A 22,094-nucleotide genomic window follows, 5' to 3' on the forward strand; every position below is an offset into this window, starting at 1 on the left:
CCCTATCATTATGTCATCTACCCCACCACATCCTGCTCTCTGGAATCCCAGTGCCATGTGGGTGGCAAGAGTCCCAGCTTATCGGATCCAGAAGGAAACCCTGCAGGTGAAACAAGGGGCCATGGGGACCTGGACTTAGCCTTGACCCCACTGTGATTCTTTGCCTGTTTCAGATCCATATGCTCATGTCTCCTTCCTCCATCGAAGCAAAACCACTGAGATCATCCACTCCACCCTGAATCCCACGTGGGACCAAACAATTATATTCGATGAAGTTGAAATCTACGGGGAACCCCAAACAGTTCTACAGGATCCACCCAAAGTGGTCATAGAACTTTTCGACAATGACCAAGTGGTAGGGTATTTAGAATTTCTCACGTGGGGTGTGTGTGTGTGTGAGTGTGAGGGGCTGTGTGTTCAGGACCTGAAGGCTCACCTGGTTCTCTAGGGCAAAGATGAATTCTTGGGAAGAAGCATTTGCACCCCTCTGGTGAAACTGAACTCAGAAATGGACGTCACACCCAAACTCCTCTGGCACCCAGTACTGAATGGAGACAAGGCCTGCGGGGACGTCTTGGTGACCGCAGAGCTGATTCTGAGGGACAAGGTACACTGCTGCTTACTCCCGCATTGAGACTTTCAGCTGCTTCAAGCTCCTGTGAGCAATTCTAGTCACGATTTTCTTCAAATAATGGGAACCATTGACATTTCCTTGTTCATTTCACAGGACGGCACCAACCTTCCCATCCTGCCCTCTCAGAGAGCACCAAATCTATATATGGTCCCCCAGGGCATCAGGCCCGTGGTTCAGCTCACCGCTATTGAGGTTCGTGGCTCTCTAAGTTTGGTTGATCCCAGCAAATGGAGCGGGAATCCTTCATGTCAGAGGTGGAATCCTGCTGTGTCTGTCTTGCTGTCTCTACATCCTAGAGAATGTGTGCAAACACTTGAAATAGTCCTGGGAATAGAAGGCTGTGGAGGAAACGAGGAGAGCTCCATTTCAGCATTCCTGAGAGACTAAAGTCCTCACATGCTAGGAGCCAGCATATTTCTGAATTTGGGGGATCAGTTGAAGAACTGGAGAGGGAAGGTGGACAGGAGGAGAGAGAGGAAGAGTGAGCAGAGTAGGCCTGAGAGGGAGGCGGAGGTGGAGTGGAGTGGGAGTGGTGATGTGTTGCATGATGGGGCAGATTCAGGCTGGTGGAGTGAACCAGGTAGCTTGATGGACAATGTCTGATCCAACATCAAGGCCCCCCACATCCTATCAAGCAGCCATTACCCTAAGATTTCTGTCCTCTGTCTTGCAAAAAGTTCTCAAAAGCTAAGGCTTTTAAACAACAATTATTGTTGAATGCCTGTCTACCAGACATTATGTTAGGTTGACACTTGAACCCCAGGCTAACTCTATGCTAGATAATTCTGTGAGTCCTATTTGCAGGATGGGGCATGGACAGTGTAATTCTCTTATGGGTGTTCTCCTAGCTGGTCTGTAGCACAGGCAGGATTTGGGCCCTGTGTTCTTAACTGCTCTGCCCTTATAGTGGCTCAGGAAGGAGAAAGGGACAAAACCCCATTCTGCTTGGCCTCCAGACTTTCTAGGGTCACATTCCCAGATATTTTAGGTAAAGCTGTTCAAATCAACCTTAAAGACTTCACCAGTTATCAAGAAAGAATTTTTCCTTTTGAATATTACTTTTAGTATGCTGGCTTCCCATCCCTTATCTTTAAATTGTTTTCTTAGATTCTAGCTTGGGGCCTCAGAAACATGAAAAACTACCAGATGGCTTCTGTCACATCCCCCAGTCTCATTGTGGAGTGTGGAGGGGAAAGGGTAGAATCGGTGGTGATCAAAAACCTTAAGAAGACGCCCAACTTTCCAAGTTCTGTTCTCTTCATGAAAGTGGTACAGTATCAGTCTATGTAACTGTCCATGTGTGTTGAATAGAGTTGTATTTGAAATATGAATATATTGTCAATGAATTTTCTCTCTTAGATCTCCATGCTGTAGTAATGATTTCTTAAAGATTCAGATCCCCATTTGGCATAGAGGTTAGGATGCCTCTTGGGATGCCTGCAGAGGGCCTGGGTTTGAGTTCTGGCTCCAGCATCCTGCTACTGTGCACCCTGAGAGGCAGCAGTGATGGTCCCTGCCACCCACATGTCAGATCTGATTGGGTTCCCCGCTGCTGGCTTCAGCCTTGCCTAGCCCCATCTGTGGTGGCCACTGCAAATTAACCAGCATGTGGGAGTTCTCTCTCTCTCTCTCTGTGCCTCTAAAACTTAAAAAAAAAAAAAAAAGTTAATTTTTTTAAACTTCAAACAACTTCGCTAACACACAAGTATCTATAAGCAATACTTAACTTATTTCTCCAGTAAACTTTGCATCTAGTCAGCTATCTATCCAAACTCTTGGTCAAACCCCTGAGGGTGAAATATTAACCTGAAATCAGTCTCCAAGATGCACAGGGACCAGAACCCTCTGGAAAAGGTCTGGCTATCTGGGGAAGGGGCTTCTGTGGAGGAACCCATTGGGGGCGTTGAGTCCATGACCCCAACAACCATGGCTGTGCCCTGGGATGGTACTCTTCTATATAATGAAGATCAAAATAAAGACATTTGCTTAGCTTGAAGATGTAGAAAGCCTAGAACCTTCCATTCCTTTCCCCACCACAGACGTTTTCCTGCCCCTGGTGACCTCAAAACACTGCTCTTGAATTCTCAAGACCATGAGGTTTAACCTCCCATTTTTCAGATGAGGAAACTGAGGCCAAAAGCGGGGAAGTGATTTATCCAACCTCACAGTGAGTGTTAGGCCACCCTTCTATGACGCAGTGAACATGTCCAGACCACAACAGCTCTGCCTCAGTGCCAGTGCATTCAGACCTGGACATTTCGTCTCCAACCCTGGGGAGAGGACATTTTCTTCCCTCTTACACCCACTTTGAAGGAGCCAAGAGGTTAACTATTTACACCGGAGGATATGACTAGTAAGCAGTGGGCCAGAGTTTGGGCTTCAGTCCTTCCAGCTCCATACCCTGTGATCTCCCCCTAAAATGCTGCAGGTGGAGCCACCCTCCTACTCCAAGTCAGAATCCCAAGGTGGTTATCCCTGGGCCACCCCACCCATGCTTGCTCACTCCCAACCGCTTCCCCTCCTCCCAAGAGGAGGCAAGGAAACCACTGAGACAGTCCTAGCTTTTATTCCTGTGTAAGGCGAGAGATAGAAACTCACTTGTAAGATACACCAAGCAGGCCCCTAGGCCAGCCCATGATTCCCTAATCAGGCAGCAACATCAAGGTCATGAAATTTCACATGCAGGAACCAAGAGGAGTCGAGGAAAATGAGCATCCCATGTTGGCACTGAACTTCCAGGGCTCCAAGACTTCCGGCCACAGTTATTTCCATGGAAGGTTCAGTTTTATCTTGATCATTGCTTACTTCTGCTCAGGACTTGGCTAGTAGATCACCAACATTCTGGGCTTGTTAGCCTTGTGCAGGCAGAATTTAGGGTCAGTGGTGAAGAACCCCGATTCCATCTCACGAGAGTTAATGCATACTGAACACGGATTGCAGGCCAGGTACTATTTTAAATACTTGACATGCAAGTACAGGGGCACTGGAAAAAGTCCATGCAATTAAAAGATAACAGTGAAAAACCACAGATACTCAACATATATTCCATCAACTTCCAGACACTTTCGTAAGTAGTGATACCAGCCATTTGAAGACAAATGAGTGCCCTTTAAGGAATATTTTTTTCTTTTTTTAAGGATTTAGAAACAAGAAGTTATGAGGAGCCAAATCAATACTGTAAGGTGGATACCTGAGCTAATGATTTCCAGTCAAAGGTTTTGCAAAACCGCCCTTGTAAGATAAGAGGAATGAGCAGAATTGTCATGGTGGAGAAGGGCTCTCCACACATACGGCTGCTAAAGTGTTGGCTAACTTGCTCAAAACATACTCCTAATAAGCAAATGTTGTCGTTGGCCCCCGAGAAGGTCCACAGGCAAAGCCTTGAGCATCCTGAAGACCTATGCCATGACCTTTGCTCTTGACCAGTTCCTTTTTTTGACTGGACCACTTCTGCCTCTTAGTAGCTATTGCTCTGATTGTGCTTTGTCTTCAGGACCATACTGGTAAAGCCATGTTTCGGCTCTCACTACAGTTCTTTGAATAGATGTCCCAGGATCTCATCCCACTTGTTTAAAGTTTCCATTGAAAACTTTGCTCTTGTCCGCAGCTGATTTGGGCCCACCCAAATGTTTTGGTACCTACTAAGCAGAAAGTTGGCCCCACTTTAATTTTTCAGCCAGAATCATGTAAGTTGGCAAAATTGGGATGTCTCTTGCATTCTGGTCATTTCTGCCATTAACCATCAGTCCTTTTTAGAGAACCAACAAGGTTAATATTTTCTTCACAAATTACTGTGGATGGTCTGCACGGCAAACTTCCTCTTCAACATCACCTCCTCCCTTCTAAAAATGAGTTATTTATTTGTCAGCTGCTGATTTCTTTGGAACATTGTCTCCATAACCTTCTTATAAGGCATCAGTGATTTCAGTACTCTCCCACCTAAGCTTCACCATAAATTAAATGCTTTTGCTTCAAACTTAGAAGAATTCATGTTGCTCTGATAGGGGCTCTTTTCTTTCCTTTCAAAGATTTATTGTGTTTATTTGAAAGGTTGAGTTACAGAGAGAGAGCAAGATCTTCCCTCTGCTGGTTCACTCTCCAAATGGCCACGGTGGCTGGAGGTGGGCCAGGAGCATGGAACTCCGTTGAGGTCTCTCATGTGGGTGCAGAGGTCCAAGAACTTGGGCCACCTTGTGCTGTCTTCCCAGGTGCATTACCAGAGAGCTGGGTCATAAGTCCAGGACTCAAATTGACACTCTGATATGGGATGCTGGGGTCACGGGCTGTGGCATATTAATCTGCTGTGTCACAACACCAGCCCCAAATAGGGGCTCTTTTCCATTGATGTCAGATCCTTCTTAGTGCCTCAAACTAGATCCTGTTCAGACATGATATTGCAGATTAGTACAAGTTAATTTTAGTGCAAACAATTTGGAAACACATGCATAGTTTTGTCATAATATACATTTTTCCATAAGCTTTTTGAAGACCCTCGATATATTAACAAGCCTACTACTGTTGATGAGGTAAGTAGGGCACAGAGGGATTAGAGAAGCTCCCTTAAGTCTTGCAGTTACGGTGGCAGGACCAGGATTTGATGCCAGGCAGTCTGGCTGGCAGCTCATGCTGTGAAGCACTGAGCCACTTGCCTAGGGCAAAAGTTACTCAGCCACTCATTGTGAGTCCCCTGGGCTATCGCCAGTTGGACAAAAAGAATCTGGGTTCCACCTTGGGGAATTTATTAGTAAAGTTGCTGTCCTCAGATCTTGTAAAAAGAGAAATGACACCTACCATCATGACTCCCAGTTGCTGCCCAAGGAGGAACTGTACATGCCTCCGCTGGTGATCAAGGTCATCGACCACAGGCAGTTTGGACGGAAGCCCGTGGTTGGCCAGTGTACCATCGACCGCCTGGACCGCTTTCGCTGTGATCCTTACGCCGGGAAGGAGGATATCGTGCCACAGCTGAAAGGTAAAACGCAAGTCTGTAACATTCCAGGCCTTTTTGCACACATCCGATTGAATCCTCCCAAACCTTCCCAAGGGAAGTCTTCAGTGTCCAGATTTTACAGAAGAGCAAAGAGTTTTATTTACAGTAGACTCTTCCCAGGTGACAGAGCTGTAAGTGGCGGAGTGAGGCTGCAATTCTGGCATAGTGTGGGGAGTCCCAAGGCTCAGGCCATTACCTTCTGAAATGTTTGGCTCCTGGATGAACACAAGAACTCTGTGCAAGAAACATTAAGTGCTTCATGAGATTTTCCTATTTATCTTTTAGTAAGCTGCCTAGAAATGCAAGGAGAGCTATACCCACATGAGAAATAAGGAAGAAGTAATTGCCTTCAGCCTTCCACAAATGATTATTTTTTTAAAGATTTATTTACTTATTTTGTAAGCCAGAATTAAAGGGAGAGACAGACTGAGAGAGAGAGAAAATTTCCATCCACTTGTATACTCCCCAGATAGCCACAATGGCTAGGGCTGAGCCAAGAGCCAGGAGCTTCATCCAGGTCTCCCACATGAGTGGCAGGGGCCCAAACACTTGGGCCATCTTCCGCTGCTTTTCCCAAGCCACTGCAGGGAGCTGGACCGGAAGTGGAGTAGCCAGGACATGAACTGATGCCCATGTGGATGCTGGTGCTACAGGTGGCAGCTTTACTGGCTATGCCATAATGCTGGCCCCAGCTGTATATTATTGATCACTCACTGAATACCATGTACCATTCTAGATGTTTAGGGCACAGAAGGGACCAAGCCACCCACAGAGCAAGAACCCAGCAGGGAAGAAAAGGAAATGGGCCATAGCAGAGTGGTATGGTAAATATTTTGGTGGGGAAAATACAAGGAAGCCCTCCCCACATACAGGGAGGGAGGAAGAGATTTTTATTTCAAAGTGCTTCTCATTTTTTGCTCCACCTCATTAACACATCACAACATTTTGTGCTGTAGTTTGAAAGACATTTCCTTGTTATCCTTAGAGGAAGAATTTAAATGAATTGCCTTAGGTCATATAATTAATACATAAATGATAGAGCTTTGCATAATGCTTAGAGTTCCATAATGAATAATGGCTAACGATACAGGGTTTTGCTGTTACTCATTTCAATAGTTACATCCTTTTAGATACCTTGTTCCAGGGACTGTTAGGGGCTGGGGGCTCTGTCACATCAGTAGAAGACCCCAGACCACTGAACTCGTTAGATTAGACCCCAGTGGAGGACTGGAAGACCCTTCCAGTTCATCTGATCCTTGATAGCGTCAAGACTGAAACAGATGCCTTCTAGTTAAACACCAGGGGGTAGCCAGTTCCACTTAAGCTTCCATATGGTTTGTAATTAATTTCACTGAGCCTTAGAAATGCGTTCAGTATGTGACTCTAAACATCCTGTGTCCCTAATTCAGAGAAGAGGGGGCAACAAATCATCATCACATTTGAGCAAAACCTTACATGTGTTTATCAAGAAATACCCCATGCAAAACATTTTGTGCTGAACTGATGGTGCCTAATATTGCAACTTTTTTTTTTAGAACAAGAAAGATTTTTGTAACTGCAGGAATTGTTATATTTGGGTTTCCTACATAGAACCTATTTCTTAGCATGTTTTCTACTGCTCTCATGAGCAAAAGTTCTTTGGTTTGAATACACGAAATTGCTAGGATAGCACAAATGCTGGGGCCAGCACTGTGGTGCAGCGGGTTAAAGTCCTGGCCTGAGGCACCAGCATCCCATGGGGTGCTGGTTCTGGTCACAGCAGCTCCTCTTCTGATCCAGCTCTCTGCTATGGCCTGGGATAGCAGTAGAAGATGGCTCAAGTCCTTGGGCCCCTGCACCCACATGGGATACCTGGAAGAAGCTTCTGGTTCCTGGCTTCGGATCGGCTCAGCTCCAGCCGTTGCAGCCATCTGGGGAGTGACCCAGTGATGGAATACCTCTCTCTCTCTCTCTCTCTCTCTCTCTCTCTCTCTGTAACTGTCTTTCAAATAAATAAAATCTTAAAAAAAAAAAAAAAAACACACACAAATGCTGCAAACTCTGTGGCAGATTCTCTTGTATGGACCTCCTTGGGTCTAGTGCCCAGGACCAGGCTGGGCCCACAGCAGCGGGCTCCTGGTTTGTGATTCTCTATCATTAAAGTGGATTGTGGGCAAGGGTGCTGAGCTCCAGAAGATAAAAATCTGGTACTTTCTTAAAACCAGTGATAGAGTGGAAGTTGAGGAGTGTCCCTCGGTTGACCTACTGTTGGCAATATACATTATAACCATGCCCTCTCCATCCTGTCCTTTAGGCTTTGTTTAATGTGGGGATGGTAGAGTGGAGAGCTGATATATGAGGGAACTTCAATGCTGTGGTGTTCACACATTCCTGACCATCTGGCTGCACCTGCCAGATTGTTGCCGATGTCTGGATTTGTAGAACTTTTTGTGGGAGTTCAGAGACTGCTCACAAGTCTGAGCATGCCACATGTATATAAAACTGCCCGGCAACTGGCAAATCATCATTGCTCAATAAATGCCAACGTCACCCTGTTCATTTCTCTGATATTTATTGAGCACCTACTTTGCTCCAACTCTGATGTGATGATTACTTATAGTTTTGTACTAACTGTTGGATCCAAAGCAAGTAACTGGCTTTCTCTTGGCTTCAGTTTTTGTTTCTTAGTTATTTTTTAAAGATTTTATTTATTTATTTGGCAGAGTTATAGAAAGAGGGAGAGACAAAGATCTCCCATCTGCTGGTTCACTTCCCAAATGGCCACAATGGCAGGGCTTAGGCCAGGCTGAAGCCAGAAGCCTGGAACTCCATCCAGGTCTCCCACATGGGTAGTAGGGACCTAAGCATTTGGGCTTTCTTCAGGTGTATTAGCAGGGAGATGAATGGGAAGTGGAGCAGCCAGGACTTGAAACAGAATTTACATGGGATGCCAGGGTTGCAAGTGGTAGCTTAACTCACTGTGCCACAACTACTGCCCCAGTTTGTTTGTTTTGAAGTTTTTAAAAGGGGGTTGATGGGACATTCTGTATAGGATGATTGAGAGATTGAGATCATGTAAGTAAAAGTGCTTAGGCCAGTGATGGGCATGTGGTAGGCACCTAAACATCATTTTTTCCCTCCCTTCCTTTATGCTCTTGGTGGAGTTCATTCTGTCTGGATTTGGGCCCCTTGTTGGGTATGTGACTTCTTGGTGCCCTCTTTAATAAAAGGGAGACTTGGCCTCGCCCCCCACATCCACCCCCATCTAAGACCTTGGAACCTCCTGGAGCTGATGCAAACCTGGTGAGCGCAGGGGCTGTCCCTGAGCCCCTTGCTCTAACCCCAAATCCTGAGTCATGACTATTTGGGAAGTTGTACATAAAGTCGGGGCGTGTGTCTCTCCCTCTCCATGTACTATGGGAACAAGCCATTGCAATTTCAGACCTGAAACATACAATTCCCCACCCTGCCTCACCTCTCTTCTCTTCTTTATTTTCTGTGCCATAGAAACAAATTCTAAGAAGGCTCCTTTAGATGTTACCATATACACAAATCCATTTCTGTATCCCCTAAAGGCATGAATTGACACATTCTTGTTGGAGCATTTCTGATATATAGGTCCTGGACTAATTGTCCAAAACAAAAATGAGCCATAAAACCCCCCAAAAATGTCTAAAACTGTGTTATATTTTGGGGAAAGTGATGAATTGTTGGGTTATTTTCTAAATTCAGGTAGCAGTTCTCTTTTTTCAGTGTCATCCAGGAATAAATTCTACCATCCACCCCATGACTGTTGAACTTGGAGAAGAAAGTTTACCATTGTATTTTCCCAAGTATCTCAGATTATGAAATTGTTTGCCTTGCAGCTTCCCTTATGTCTGCTCCCCCCTGCCGGGATACCATTATTGAGATAGAAGACACCAAACCATTACTGGCTTCTAAGGTAGGCTTCGGAACTGATCCTTGGAACTGTCAGTTTTTATCTCTCAGATGTCCAAGCACTGGGTAAATTCAATCACCAACCAGTCACTGCAATTAAGATAATCACCATCAAACCAATTTTCCATGGACTAAGTAAAGACAAGAGTATAAATCTTGAACTCATCAAGTAGACTAGTAGTCCTCAACTATCACTAATAGTCACCAGGAATCCTAAATAATACCACACCCAGGCCCCACCCCAAGAGGGAAAGGATCCAACATATAGGTATGTATTCAAACCTCCCTGAGAAATTCCAGTGAGTACGCATGTGTGAGATCATTGGTATAGACACTCTGCCTACAAACTGACAGCATTGCAATGTTCAGATCAGGGATCCATGCAACAAGCCAGGTTTTATCCTTGCATGAAGCAAAAGTGTCATAGATTTTTAATGACCCTATTTGTCAGTGTACAAATTCCCTGTGGTTTTGGCATGAAGAAATTGGTGGAAATACTCAGAACCCTATTTTAAAACCATCCTAATGACTTCTGCAAAAAGGAAGGGGAAAAAAAGACTCAGCCCAGAAAAAAAGAAAATGCCAAATATCTCCCTGTTTCTTTTGGCATTGAAGATGAACTTTCACAACATGTTTTAATGTGCACGCTGGCCCGCAATGCCCATGATTGCACTTTAATATGTTATGTCCATAAACAGTGCCTTTAAAGACATCTACTTCCTTCCCAGTGCATTAAACTCACTAACAATTGGACCGTGTTAAATGGGGTCTCCACAGCCAACACTGTGCAGCAGTGTGTTTGGGTCTACCTCTGGAAATCCTACATGCTCATAAATGACCACGTCTAATTTCCCATACCGTAGGTCACAGTGAGTAGTTCATACCCAAATATTCCCTGTCAGAGAAGGCTAAGTACAATATATTTTAAATCATCTATGTAGATTTCACAAGTACTCTGGAAAAAGGCAGTTTAAGATCCTGCTTGGTAATCTGCCTCCTGTTTTACCATTTCCCATGGTCAATAAATTATTATACGTCTTCTGTGTACTCAGTAGCCCTAAGTACCATTGGAGAGGAAGTAGAAGAAAAAAACAATCCATGCCAATATTTTCACCCATTTTTTTTTTATCAGCAGTTAACAGGTAGGATACTCTAGCAACACAGTTCAAGAATTCACTTTACATTGTAGAATTTAACATTGCAATGTGGCAGGGTTGGGTTGGTAGTACCCGTCAATCCCACTGTTCTACAAATGACTTTAATCTACTTCCTGTCTTCATAGCTAGTTGAGGTGCCCTGTATTGATTTAAAAAAAAAAAAAAAAAAGCTGGTTGGAATCTCCTCTGAGAACCTGAGTTTCGCTGTTCAGTAAGGTAGACTTTACACATCCATGCAAAATCCAATGAGTAGAGTTGAACTTTGGAAGAGCCAATGACAAGCTTGCTGATGTCCTGTATTACATGTGTATATAATATACATGTAATGAATATATTGCCACTAACTCGGTTCAGGCCTTGCAGCTGGGTAAACCGAGGGAATGGGTCAAATCTATGCTGTTGCTGCAGGCTTGAAGGCTGTGGCTTTGGATGAGAGTGTCATGCTCTGGAAACTTAGGGCACTGCCCTGGACCGTCCATCGGAGAGCTTAACAAATGGGCTCAGCGCTACCACAAGAAACCTGAGAAATAATATTAGGGCCAAATTGGTCAAGTGCTAGCCAGATCACACGGACGTTCTTACCTGGCCATCTCAACAACTGTCTTCCAATTCCAGTGCTTAAGCAGCATGTCAACAGCACTCAGCAAAATGACTTCACCAACGACAGTGCATGTATGTATGATAAAATGCATGATGCGCTTGGGACTGTGGGGTCTCAGTCTAGAGACTTCTTCTTTCAGATTCTTTCTATTAGTAGATTTTGGAGTGAATGGTCCTCTTTAAACAAGGTTGACTATCGTCATTCTAAGGAAAGGAGAATCTCCTGAAGCATTTAATGATTTGCTATCATAAGTTCACTATTGGGTATAATATAGTAAGTCACAACAGTTGCTTTGGTTACTTTTCCACGTGAAATAGGCATGAATAAATTTTCCCATGTGAATCCCAAAACTTAAAGTCAGCATCTTGTCTTGAGTAATGCTTTTTAAGTCATGAACCATCATTTTTTTGAAGTGGTTTTGAATAGCTGGAAAATAGATATGAATAAACAGATTCTAAAAATCTGAATTCAGGAACCACTGAGAACGTGAAAGTATTTTTGGTGTAAAATCCTTCTCTCCAAAATCTCAACTATGTAACCCTTAATCCAGCATTGGAATGAATCTAATAGAAAGAATTGACACATCTGTCTGTCTCTCGGCCTCTCTGGGCAATTCTCTTGTACTGAACAAGTCAATCGAGACCGTACTGAGGAACACCCACAGAAGTCCCATGAGCCTCCTGCATAGCAGCTGCGGGAAGAGCTCATAGTGAGAATTGTTCTCTCCCCACATTTGAAATGAACTTGAAATTAGGATTTCATGAAGGAGGTCCAGGTAGCATTTCTTCAAACTGTTGCTGAGGGCAACCTTGGTTTGTGGTGCAGCAGGTACCAAGATGAAAGTAAAGTCCCCACATTCTAGTTCTCCCTTCTCTCATCTTCTGGATGTACTTTGAGATCATGAGTGGATTCTCCCATGCAAACATTCATCAAGAAAGATTTGGCCAATAAAAAACATTTGATACCCTTTATTAGAAAAGTTTTGATGGATGAGCATTATTTGGTGCTATAACACAGGCATGGCAAAAAGTCAACAGCAGGCACCTACATGATGATATTTTAATCATACAAAATTAGTTACAGGATAGTTATTGAAGGGATGAGAGTTAAGACAAGTTGCAAATACACTTTAGGAGTTACATGGAATGGAAGGTTTGGAATAGAGAGATGAGCAGTATCTACACACTCCACCCCACCGTGTGACCACTGTGTTAGTAGACCATGAGATTATCCAGCTATTGAAGATGTGGGTACCTCCATGCCTTTCACTTGGATACTGTGTGTAACTCTTTTGCATATTTTCAGAGGAAAAACTGATAAGGTGTGTTTAATGATGAGAACATCTTGACTAGAATAAATAATCCATCAAAATTTTGATAAGGATAAAGTATGCATGAGAAATAATTTCTCCTCTCTTTCTCTCTGAATCTAATTTTCATGGGGTCTCCATATCCGCGTAATCTATGATATGGTTTGCTCTCCTCGTGACCGTACGTGGGCATGCACAGCTGACGGAAAAGGTAACTATTGTGCACACTCCTCTATTTTTTTGAATGGAAGGATGGTTTTTAATAATGATATATCTTTATAAAGGGAAAAATAACTACTTGTATATTCCAAAGCCTTGGGTTTACAACATGAGAGTCAATTTGGTATAACAAAGAGGGTAATAAGATCCTGTCTTTTTATGCAAATTTTTTAAAATTTTAAGTTACATAAGTTTCATGTATTTCATATATACACATTTAAGAGCATGGTGATACTTCCCACCATTGCTCTACTTTTAAGATTCATATATCTTCTGCCAACTTTGTGACACATAAATATAGAAATAAAAAATAGCCTTTCTTAATATTCCATCACTATTTCCAAAGTACATCCAAATAAGCAATTGATGGGTCTGATGAGGACCGACTCTGGTTATAAATCTGGGCAGGAAGGCTTCCGTGATTTGAAAATGTTCCTCAAGTGACTAACATGCTATCCCTTCTGGCCAACCAAGAACCACTCATCACAACCAGAGCTTCTTGACACTGGTTCCGTGCTAGAGTCACCTGGGAAACTCATGACACATGAACTAGACGCCCATGTCTTACCTCAGACTTACTGAGCCTGAATCTTCAAGGATGGGTTCGGATCAGCTGGTTTAAATGGACCATCATGACTCCTTACCTTTGTTTCACATTGTATAATTTTCAAAGCTCTTTCTCCCAATGATCTTAGTTGTTTCCCAAAATGATCCCCTGATGTAGATGGAGGTAAGTAGTGCTGTTATCCCATTGAGCGGAAAAAGAAATCAAGGCTCAGAGATCAACAACTTTCCCAAACCAGTGTGGCTTCTAACAAGGCTGCATCTTGAATTGGATCCTCTTTTTCCAACTCTTAGCTTAGTGAGCTTTGTATTAGAATTCATTGCTGGTTAAAAGGGCTAAGAAAATGATAGTAGAAAACATATATTGGAGGTATTATATTTCATTTGTTTACATAAATATCAACTCAATTGGGTAAAAAAAAAAAAGTCAAAGCAGACAAATTAATAGACTGTTTATAGAATGTAAAAGTCACCTAGAACAGCTGTGGCCATTAATGCCAAATACATTTCATGGGTGGAGGATGATCATTTCGCTTCTAGTTTCTGAGCAGAAGAATTATGAACATTCTGTCCATCACCCATGTAAACAAAAGCCCCATGTATAATCTCGCCGATAACAGGTCAGAGAACTGCTATTACCTAGCAGTTTTCCTGCATAGCTTGGAAATCCATCTCATCACTAAAAATGTTTCCATTTTGACATGTCTGTAGGAGGAAGAAATCGTTGACTGGTGGAGTAAATTTTATGCTTCCTCGGGGGAACATGAAAAATGTGGACAATACATTCAGAAGGGCTATTCCAAACTCAAGGTACCCGGACTTAGACTGGTGTGGGCAGCAGAATCAACATTCATGAAACTGACCCCAGGCAGAGCTAAAAAGCCTTCACGGTGCTTCTGGGGAAGGACAGGAAAACCTCTGGCCTCCTGGAGAGCCCTCCTGCCATGGGTTTTGGCTTCTAGAAGATTCTCGGGTCTTGAGGACAGCTGTTGAGCTGTGGTTACATGATGGCTACTGTGGGGCTGGGGCACCTGGCGCAGGGATGGGAATGGTGGCACTACACGAACTAAGCCAACCACTGTCCTGTTTGACTCAGGGAGGCCCGGATGTCATGGTGCTCTTTGCAGAACGTTATGAGATGCCAGCGTGCTTCACCCAGTCTTCTGTACAGAGATCAGTTTCCCCAGTTGAAAAGTCGATTCTAGCACACATATGCAGAGTAAAATCACAGCTGGGCATGGGTGCCTAGCACGAAGGCAAGCTACAGAGCTAGGCAAGGCAGGCTATCCGTGACCTTTGTTAACGTTCTGAGTTTTCAATTCTCCATTCAGGTGTTTGGTTTGTAATGCACTTGATTGAATCAAATGCTAAAGCTTTCAGAACAATGTATAGGACAAGAATTCAGTGAGAACTAGCTAGTCATTGAAATTGTCCCCTCAAAATGGAAAACTCACATTCTTTCATGTGATAGCCCTAACATCTGAATGTAGGTCAAGAAACCCCAGCATATAAAGAACAAAATGGCCAAACTGGACTGTTAGATCCCTTCCATACTTTTTCCTCTTCCTCTCTCCCCACCTTGCTGCTGTATCCTTCTTCCTCTTCCCTTTTTCTGTTTTTTTTTTTTTATAGGAGCATAACTTATATGCAATAAAGTGATCCATTCAATGGATTTTGATAATTGTATACACCTATATAAACAGTGGACACAAACAAGACAAAAAACATTGCCATTGTGCTTGTTGGAGTCCCGGCTGCTCCCCTTCTGATCCAGCTCCCTGCTAATGCTCCTAGGGAGGCAACAGAAGATGGCCCAAGTGCTTGGGCTCCTGCCACCCATACAAGAGACCCAGATGGAGTTCCTGGCTCCTGCCTCAGCCTGGACTAGCCCTGATTTTTGCAGCCATTTTGGGAATAAATTAGCAGATGGAAGATTCTCTGTCTCGCTCTCGCTCTCTCTCGCTCTCTCATTTTCTCTGCCATTCTGCTTTTCAAATAAATACCTTTTTTAAAAAAGAATATTTTTGGCCAGCGCCATGGCTCAATAGGCTAATCCTCTGCCTGTGGCACCGGCACACCGGGTTCTGGTCCCGGTCGGGGCGCCGGATTCTGTCCTGGTTGCCCCTCTTCCAGGCCAGCTCTCTGCTGAGGCCCGGGAGTGCAGTGGAGGATGGCCCAAGTGCTTGGGCCCTGCACCTGCATGGGAGATGACGAGAAGCACCTGGCTCCTGGCTTTGGATCAGCACGGTGTGCTGGCCACAGCGGCCAGTGGAGGGTGAACCAACGGCAAAAAGGAAGACCTTTCTCTCTGTCTCTCTCTCACTATCCACTCTGCCTGTCAAAAATAAAAAAATAAATAAAATGTATATTTTCATCACCACAGAAAACTTCTCTGTGCCAGTCACTTTTGCAGAACTGTTGGCTCCCAGGGGCGGCCCGGGGTTTGAGTTGGATCACCGTAGATTGGTGCACCTGTTCTCATACCTTATGCCAAAGACCTCAGGGTGCATTCTCTTTAGGTCTGGCATTCTTTAGCCCCACATGTAGAGCTGACACTCAACATGTTGTTGTGTGTAACGGTGGCCATCCCTTTTTATTGCTGAGTAATAATTCCATGGTGTGCACCTCCTACAATTATCCATCCGCCGCTATGGACATTCTTACACCACTCAGATGCGTTCATTTCTCTTGCTAAATATGTGATTTCTGGATTGTAGCAAAGGTGGATATTGAACTCCATAAGAAACTGCAGGGACTCTCCTAAGTGATCACCATTCTGCACTCCTGCCAGAAACAAGAGGACTCCTGCTCCCCCATGCACATCCTCACCCCTCCCTTAGACTCGTCAGCCCTTGTGATTTTAGACACTGTCTGCATTTGAATAAGAAATGAAAGCTCTGCTGCTGATTTTCAGATATACAATTGTGAACTGGAGCACGTGGCGGAATTTGAGGGCCTGACCGACTTCTCTGATACGTTCAAGTTGTACCGAGGCAAGTCAGACGAGAATGAAGATCCCTCTGTGGTGGGAGAGTTTAAGGTGAGTTCAGTGTGTGTGTGCTTCTCCTGGGTAAGATCCACCTGTACAGAGCTGCAATCCAGGACAACTGAGCTCTGGGGCAGGGGCACGCCCTCTGAGCGCCAACACTTGCTAGAAAGTGTTGGAGTGGAAAGGTAATGGGGGGTGGGGAAGGTCCCTCAGGCTCTTCCCAGGGTCTCCTCCTCCCTCCCGGCTCGTGCCAGCCAATCTCCAGTCCTGCAGATTTATCCTGTCACCAGCCGCTCCTCCTCTCCGCCCTGCCACCCCACCCAGGCCTGCAGCAGGATCACTGTGACAGCCTGGTCCTCTTTCCTCCCATCCGGTCCACCCTCCATGCAACCAGCTCGGATCCTGTGTCCTGACTCCTAAAAGACCTCACTTGGGTTTCCACTGGGACAAGTCCCAGCTCCTTCCTCCCACAGGCAGAGCCGGCATTTCCCAGGGACACGCCACCCCCTGCCCCTCCCGCAACCTCCACACCCCGCCCCACACATGCCTCGTCCTCTCACACCTCGGAGCCCTGGGACCGGCTCCTCTCCCGTCCCTGGATGCCCTGCCTTACCGCCATGTGGCCTGACAAAGTCCTCCGCGTTCTTTAAACGCCAGCTGAAATGTCACACTCAGAGCACCCTGGTTGCTTCAGGCAGCGTGACTCCCGGGGGGCCCTGGGTCCCCGCAGGTCTGGCTCGGGCTGTTCTGAAAGCACCTTTCACGTGGTCAGTCTCTGTGTTGTGACCGCCTCCCCTTCCAGCTGCACTGGGCAGAGCCGCCGCAGGTACAGCACCTTCCTAATTCTTTGCGGATAGCAGACACGACCCGCGGAGGGGCAGTTGTCCACCCAATGATAAGACTGCAGGAGGCGCTCTCACTGGCCGTCTAGTGAGGGAACAGTCAATGAACAGGCCACTTCAATGCAGGCAGTGCGTGTTGGCTTAGAGGAAAGCACGCAAGAGACATACCCCGCCAGGAGCAAGCAGGGAGGCTTCCTGGAAGAAGTGGTACCTTTCAGCTGAGACTGAAGGAGTTTGCCTGGGAGTGGGAGAGGGTACACAGGGGTGGAGCGGGAAAAGGGAACTGACTCACCCTTAGTGCTTCATTCGATTTAAAAGTAATTACTTGTATTCGTATTTTCAAACAATATGCAGAATTTCATTCCTTCTCACCACCACCTCCGCAGCCCGTGGCCCAAGCCCCTGTCATCTGCCTGGGCCTCTTGTCACCTCTCAGGATTACTTTATTATCACCTCCCTCGCCCTACACAGAGCGCAGTTTCTTTTTGCACAGGTGGCCCTCCATGGCCCAACCCTGCAAGTGTCCCCGGGGAGGAGGGCAGTGCCACCCACCGTCTGTGCGCCTCTCTCTTAGGGCTCCTTCCGAATCTACCCACTGTCGGATGACCCCAGCGTGCCAGCCCCTCCCCGGCAGTTTCGGGAACTGCCTGACAGCGTCCCTCAGGAATGCACAGTGAGGATCTACATTGTTCAAGGCTTACAGCTCCAGCCCCAGGACAACAATGGCCTGGTAAGACTTTGGGTGTGGGGCCTTCTCCTGTAGCAAGATAATTACAGTCATCAGCCTGGTAATTGTCACGTTCTTTCTTTCTTTCTGGGCGTCTGTTATCTTGCTAGAGGAAAGATACTCTATCAAAACAATGGGTTCAGGAGGACTGTCCCCATGGGGATTTATCTCTGAGCTTACGGGCTTAAGGGCCTCTGGTTGGTTCATCCTTCTCAATTTACAGATGTGACCTGGGCGGAGATTTGCTACAGTCCCCCTGCCAGCGCCAGCAGAGCTCCCCCACCCCCACCCCAGCCTCTGAACCCACACACTGCTCTGAAAGCCCGCTGGCCGCCTGCCACCAGCAGGCACCGTGGCTCAGAGCTCCTCTGGGGTGCCCAGGTGCCGTGATGGCTGCCTTACTGGGAATGGGCGGAAGTAAGCCGAGTCTGTCCCGGCGCTTGACTTGAACTTGCACCCTTCAGACGCCATAACATCCCCTCCTGTCTTTTCCCTGCAGTGTGACCCTTACATAAAAATAACACTGGGCAAAAAAGTAATTGAGGACCGAGACCACTACATTCCCAACACTCTCAACCCAGTTTTTGGCAGGTAACGTACATTTTTCGATGGTTTTTTGTCTTGATGTTTCCAGGGAATGTGTAGTAAGGGTGTTCTGTGGGCCCAGCCCTTTCAGGGCTCTGAAAACTTATCACATACTTGACAAATGTTCTTTCTAATCGAGAGGAGGGAATAGTAAAGGTGAATAAAAGGTAGTTGTAATGCACAAATACGGGATGGAAGCGAGAAGCGCCAGGAATGAGTCATGGCATGGGTTTCTCTGCAGGGGGGATTTGCTCTGGAACCATGGAGGGTAGGGGGACAGGGTGGTTAAAGGCCCCTGGGTGGGAGAAGCTTGTGGGGTCCCTGCAAGAGGAAGAGGGGCTTCACTGTAGCGAAACGCTGTTCTCACTTCCAGAATCCCATTTGTGCCCTGTTTGCAGGCATATTTGAATCCACTGAATCTATAATCAAGTCTTTTACCCAAACCACAGAGGGACAGAAAGTGACAAGTTCAGGGTGCCCTGCCCCACCAGGCTTCTGTTCCCGAAGGTTCTTGAAATAGCCTCACTTCCTTTGCAGTTACAACTTGGGATGCATCTCTAGACTGTTAGATTTCTCTCATCAGAACCGTCCCAGGCACCCAAATCCAATGATCTGGAGGTAGGGCCAGCATCTTCCAGCTAGAAATTGCTTCCATGGTCAGTACTAGCCTGTGTTTGTTGAGCATCTACTGTGTGCAGACACTGGGCTGTGTTGTTTATGTAAAACATCTCACAACTCTAAAGTCCTATTACCCTCATTCTACATCCAAGGAAACAGAGGCACAGAGAGAACCAGTGCCTAATAAACCTGGTCAGATCCAAGCCCCAGGCCATCTGACCCAGTGTCCTTGTGGCTTGAGCAGTCTCCATGTTGAGTGTGTTCGCTGGGCAGGGAAAGGATCAGCAGCCCGGAGCCAGGAGAGCAGAGCCTACTAAGTGGTAGAGCCAAACTTTAGCAGAAGTTCTGACTCCAAGCCCCAGGTCTTTCCAAAACCCTTGGCAATACTTCCTGTTCATGGCAAACCCATCACCTGTAGAGAAATGTTCTTTGTCCGAAACATTTGTGAAAATGGCCTTATTTCCCCAGAAGCTTGCTAAGTTGGGAACATGATGTTCTTGTTTGCTGTGTGGCCTGCATTTATATTTCTGGCCTTATTATCTTGCCCATGCTAACTCGCTCGCTCTCTGGCTTGTGTGTGTGTGTCTATGTGTATGGAGAGAGTCTAGAAAGTCGTACAAGTCTTTGTCAGTCAAAGCCTCTTGGGTTTGCACATACCATTCGCACACACGGTAACACGTGTGCACATGAGACCACCTGCTCACGGGTCCCCTGGGCATGCACGCACACCCGAGGCCACGTGCCAGGCCAGGGAGGAAGTAATCCCCTGGCACAGCAGCGTGAGTGTTCTCCTTCTCTTTGGCTGATCCAGCCCTGAGGTCTAGACAGGAAAAGGCACGCAGGGCAGGAAGGAGGGCTCCATGTGAGGGAGCCAGGGAAGCAGGGAGAGCCAGCTTCGGAGGGAGGAAGGCGGCCGTGTCTGAATCACTGGCCTCAGAGGAGCCGAGCGCGAGCTTCATGAAGTGGCAGGAAAAGTCTTGCTTGGAGCCAGTGAGCAGTGTTAGGAGCAAGTGATGCCACCAGGCTCTGCTGGACCAGTGGCTGTTGGACGGGCAGGCAGACATCCCCTCGGCCCGCAGGGTGAAGCTAAGAGATGCAGAGGCCACTTGACCAAAGAATTCTTGTTCTCAAGGGGCAGATATTGCCCAGTGAGGTATTCTCATGCCTTGTGTAAGATCCCCATGGAATCTTAGACCAATAACAGAATGTCATGGGGCAGGTGTGTATGGGGCTTCGGGGTGATCATGACTCAACCACCTCTTCTTAGCTGGCCACCTGCCTTCCGCAGGCCTCCGCCCAGCCCAGAGAAGTCATCCTAGGATTTGTCGAGGAGATACCTGGATGCTTTTTCGCAAAGCCCTGTGGTCAGACACCCCACTCTGCTCAAACAGCTCAACATTCCTGGCTCCGTATATTCCAGAGTGCAAGGAGAAGGGGTGAAGTACAGGGAGAGAGGCGGTCTCTCTTGGTTTCTCTTTGAATGAAATTCATGGAGCACCTACTATGGGACTGGTGCCTCTGTACAAAGTTCAAAGTCAGACCCCAAACCCTGCCCGTGTCAAGCTGATCCTGGTACCTTAGCACCCTGTGGGCCACATTGCTCACCTGCTGCCCAAAGTACCCGTGATCGTTTATCTCCAAGTCAGACGTGTTTGCATTTTAATGCATACTCGGTAGGAAAGCTTGAAGGGCCCAAGGCCAATGGCAGACCCAGAGGGCGTGGGAGGGAGGGTTGGGAGCTTTCTTGGCAGCCTGCATGTCACACACACGGTATTGGCGGCTTCCATTCACACCTCTCCTCTGTGCTCTTGGGAGCGAATCAAAGACGTCTCATGGGCTACTGATGTCTGTGAAGGCAGAGGAAGGAGTGTGGTCGGAGCATGGACAAGGGGCTATAAATCAGGGTGCTTGTGCCTCATTCACATCACTGCTGGGTAATGGTGCTTAGGCACCCAGGTTAGTAGGCATGGGATAATAAAGGTAATGATTTCGTAATACTTCTTTATTATTATACTGGGTTTTGATCAATGCACACATGCCCAATGCTTTCTAAAGATTTCTTCACCTGACCTTTATAACATGGACAGTATGTATGATCATCACCATTCTACAGATGAGAAAGCTAAGTACAGAGAGGTTAAGTAACTGGCCTGGAGTCCCACAGCTAGTCAGCAGCAGCACTGGGATTTAAACCTAACTACTGAAAGCCCACTAGTATGTACTGCATCTAGAGTAGTCCCTCCCTCCCCGGGGATCCTGGTCTGCCACACTCCGACAGCCAGAGCCGTGACCTGGGAATCCTGTGCAGGAACCCTAGCTTGTATAAAGTACTCAGATGGATGAGAGATTCTAACCTCACACTTATTTGTTTAGAATGTATGAACTGAGCTGCTACTTACCTCAAGAAAAAGACCTGAAAATTTCAGTCTATGATTATGACACCTTAACCCGTGATGAAAAGGTCGGAGAAACAATCATCGACCTGGAAAACCGATTCCTCTCCCGGTTTGGATCCCACTGCGGCATACCTGAGCAGTACTGTGTGTAAGTTGCCCCATCTGACATTAGCACCAGGAGGGCGTCTTCCCTGAGCCACTGCTCCTCTGTCCGATAAGTGCTGTTTCCAATAGTAGGATTGTCTTGGGGAGAGTCAGGACCACCGCGTGGCGCAGTTCAGTTATAGCCCAGGTAAAGTGGCCACTGGAGCGGTGCCATGCCCTGCAGGGGCGACATGGGGAGCAGCCCTGGAAAAGCACCCCCTCCCCCCTTGGGCCGTCGGAGAGTGAGGGCTGGCAGTGTCGGCTGGAAAGAAGTCCCTGCCCTTTAGAAGTGAGGACTCCTGTCTCTCCTCCCCCAGACGGATCTCTCCTGCTCTGTCCCTCTCCCCCTAGAGTCTTCCTAGGGTATTTAAGGAGATATAGATGGCAATTGCCAGTTGAGG

The 22,094-nt window shown here is 46.4% G+C and overlaps 1 protein-coding gene across 2 annotated transcripts in view; it reads left to right on the forward strand.

Annotated features, from left to right (window-relative positions):
• MYOF (myoferlin) overlaps positions 1 to 22,094 on the forward strand; it is a 157,833-nt gene that overhangs the window by 118,062 nt on the left and 17,677 nt on the right. For both annotated transcript variants that reach the window (XM_062214246.1, XM_062214245.1), the window contains 12 exons: positions 174 to 355; positions 449 to 607; positions 728 to 826; positions 1,742 to 1,903; positions 5,441 to 5,606; positions 9,470 to 9,546; positions 12,809 to 12,820; positions 14,104 to 14,202; positions 16,307 to 16,432; positions 17,798 to 17,953; positions 18,450 to 18,541; positions 21,527 to 21,697. In XM_062214246.1, the coding sequence (XP_062070230.1) occupies positions 174 to 355; positions 449 to 607; positions 728 to 826; positions 1,742 to 1,903; positions 5,441 to 5,606; positions 9,470 to 9,546; positions 12,809 to 12,820; positions 14,104 to 14,202; positions 16,307 to 16,432; positions 17,798 to 17,953; positions 18,450 to 18,541; positions 21,527 to 21,697 (1,501 nt within the window). The remainder of the gene's footprint in view (positions 1 to 173; positions 356 to 448; positions 608 to 727; positions 827 to 1,741; positions 1,904 to 5,440; positions 5,607 to 9,469; positions 9,547 to 12,808; positions 12,821 to 14,103; positions 14,203 to 16,306; positions 16,433 to 17,797; positions 17,954 to 18,449; positions 18,542 to 21,526; positions 21,698 to 22,094) is intronic.

This window comes from Lepus europaeus, chromosome 17 (assembly GCF_033115175.1).
Source record: "Lepus europaeus isolate LE1 chromosome 17, mLepTim1.pri, whole genome shotgun sequence".
Classification (NCBI taxonomy): Eukaryota; Metazoa; Chordata; class Mammalia; order Lagomorpha; family Leporidae; genus Lepus; species Lepus europaeus.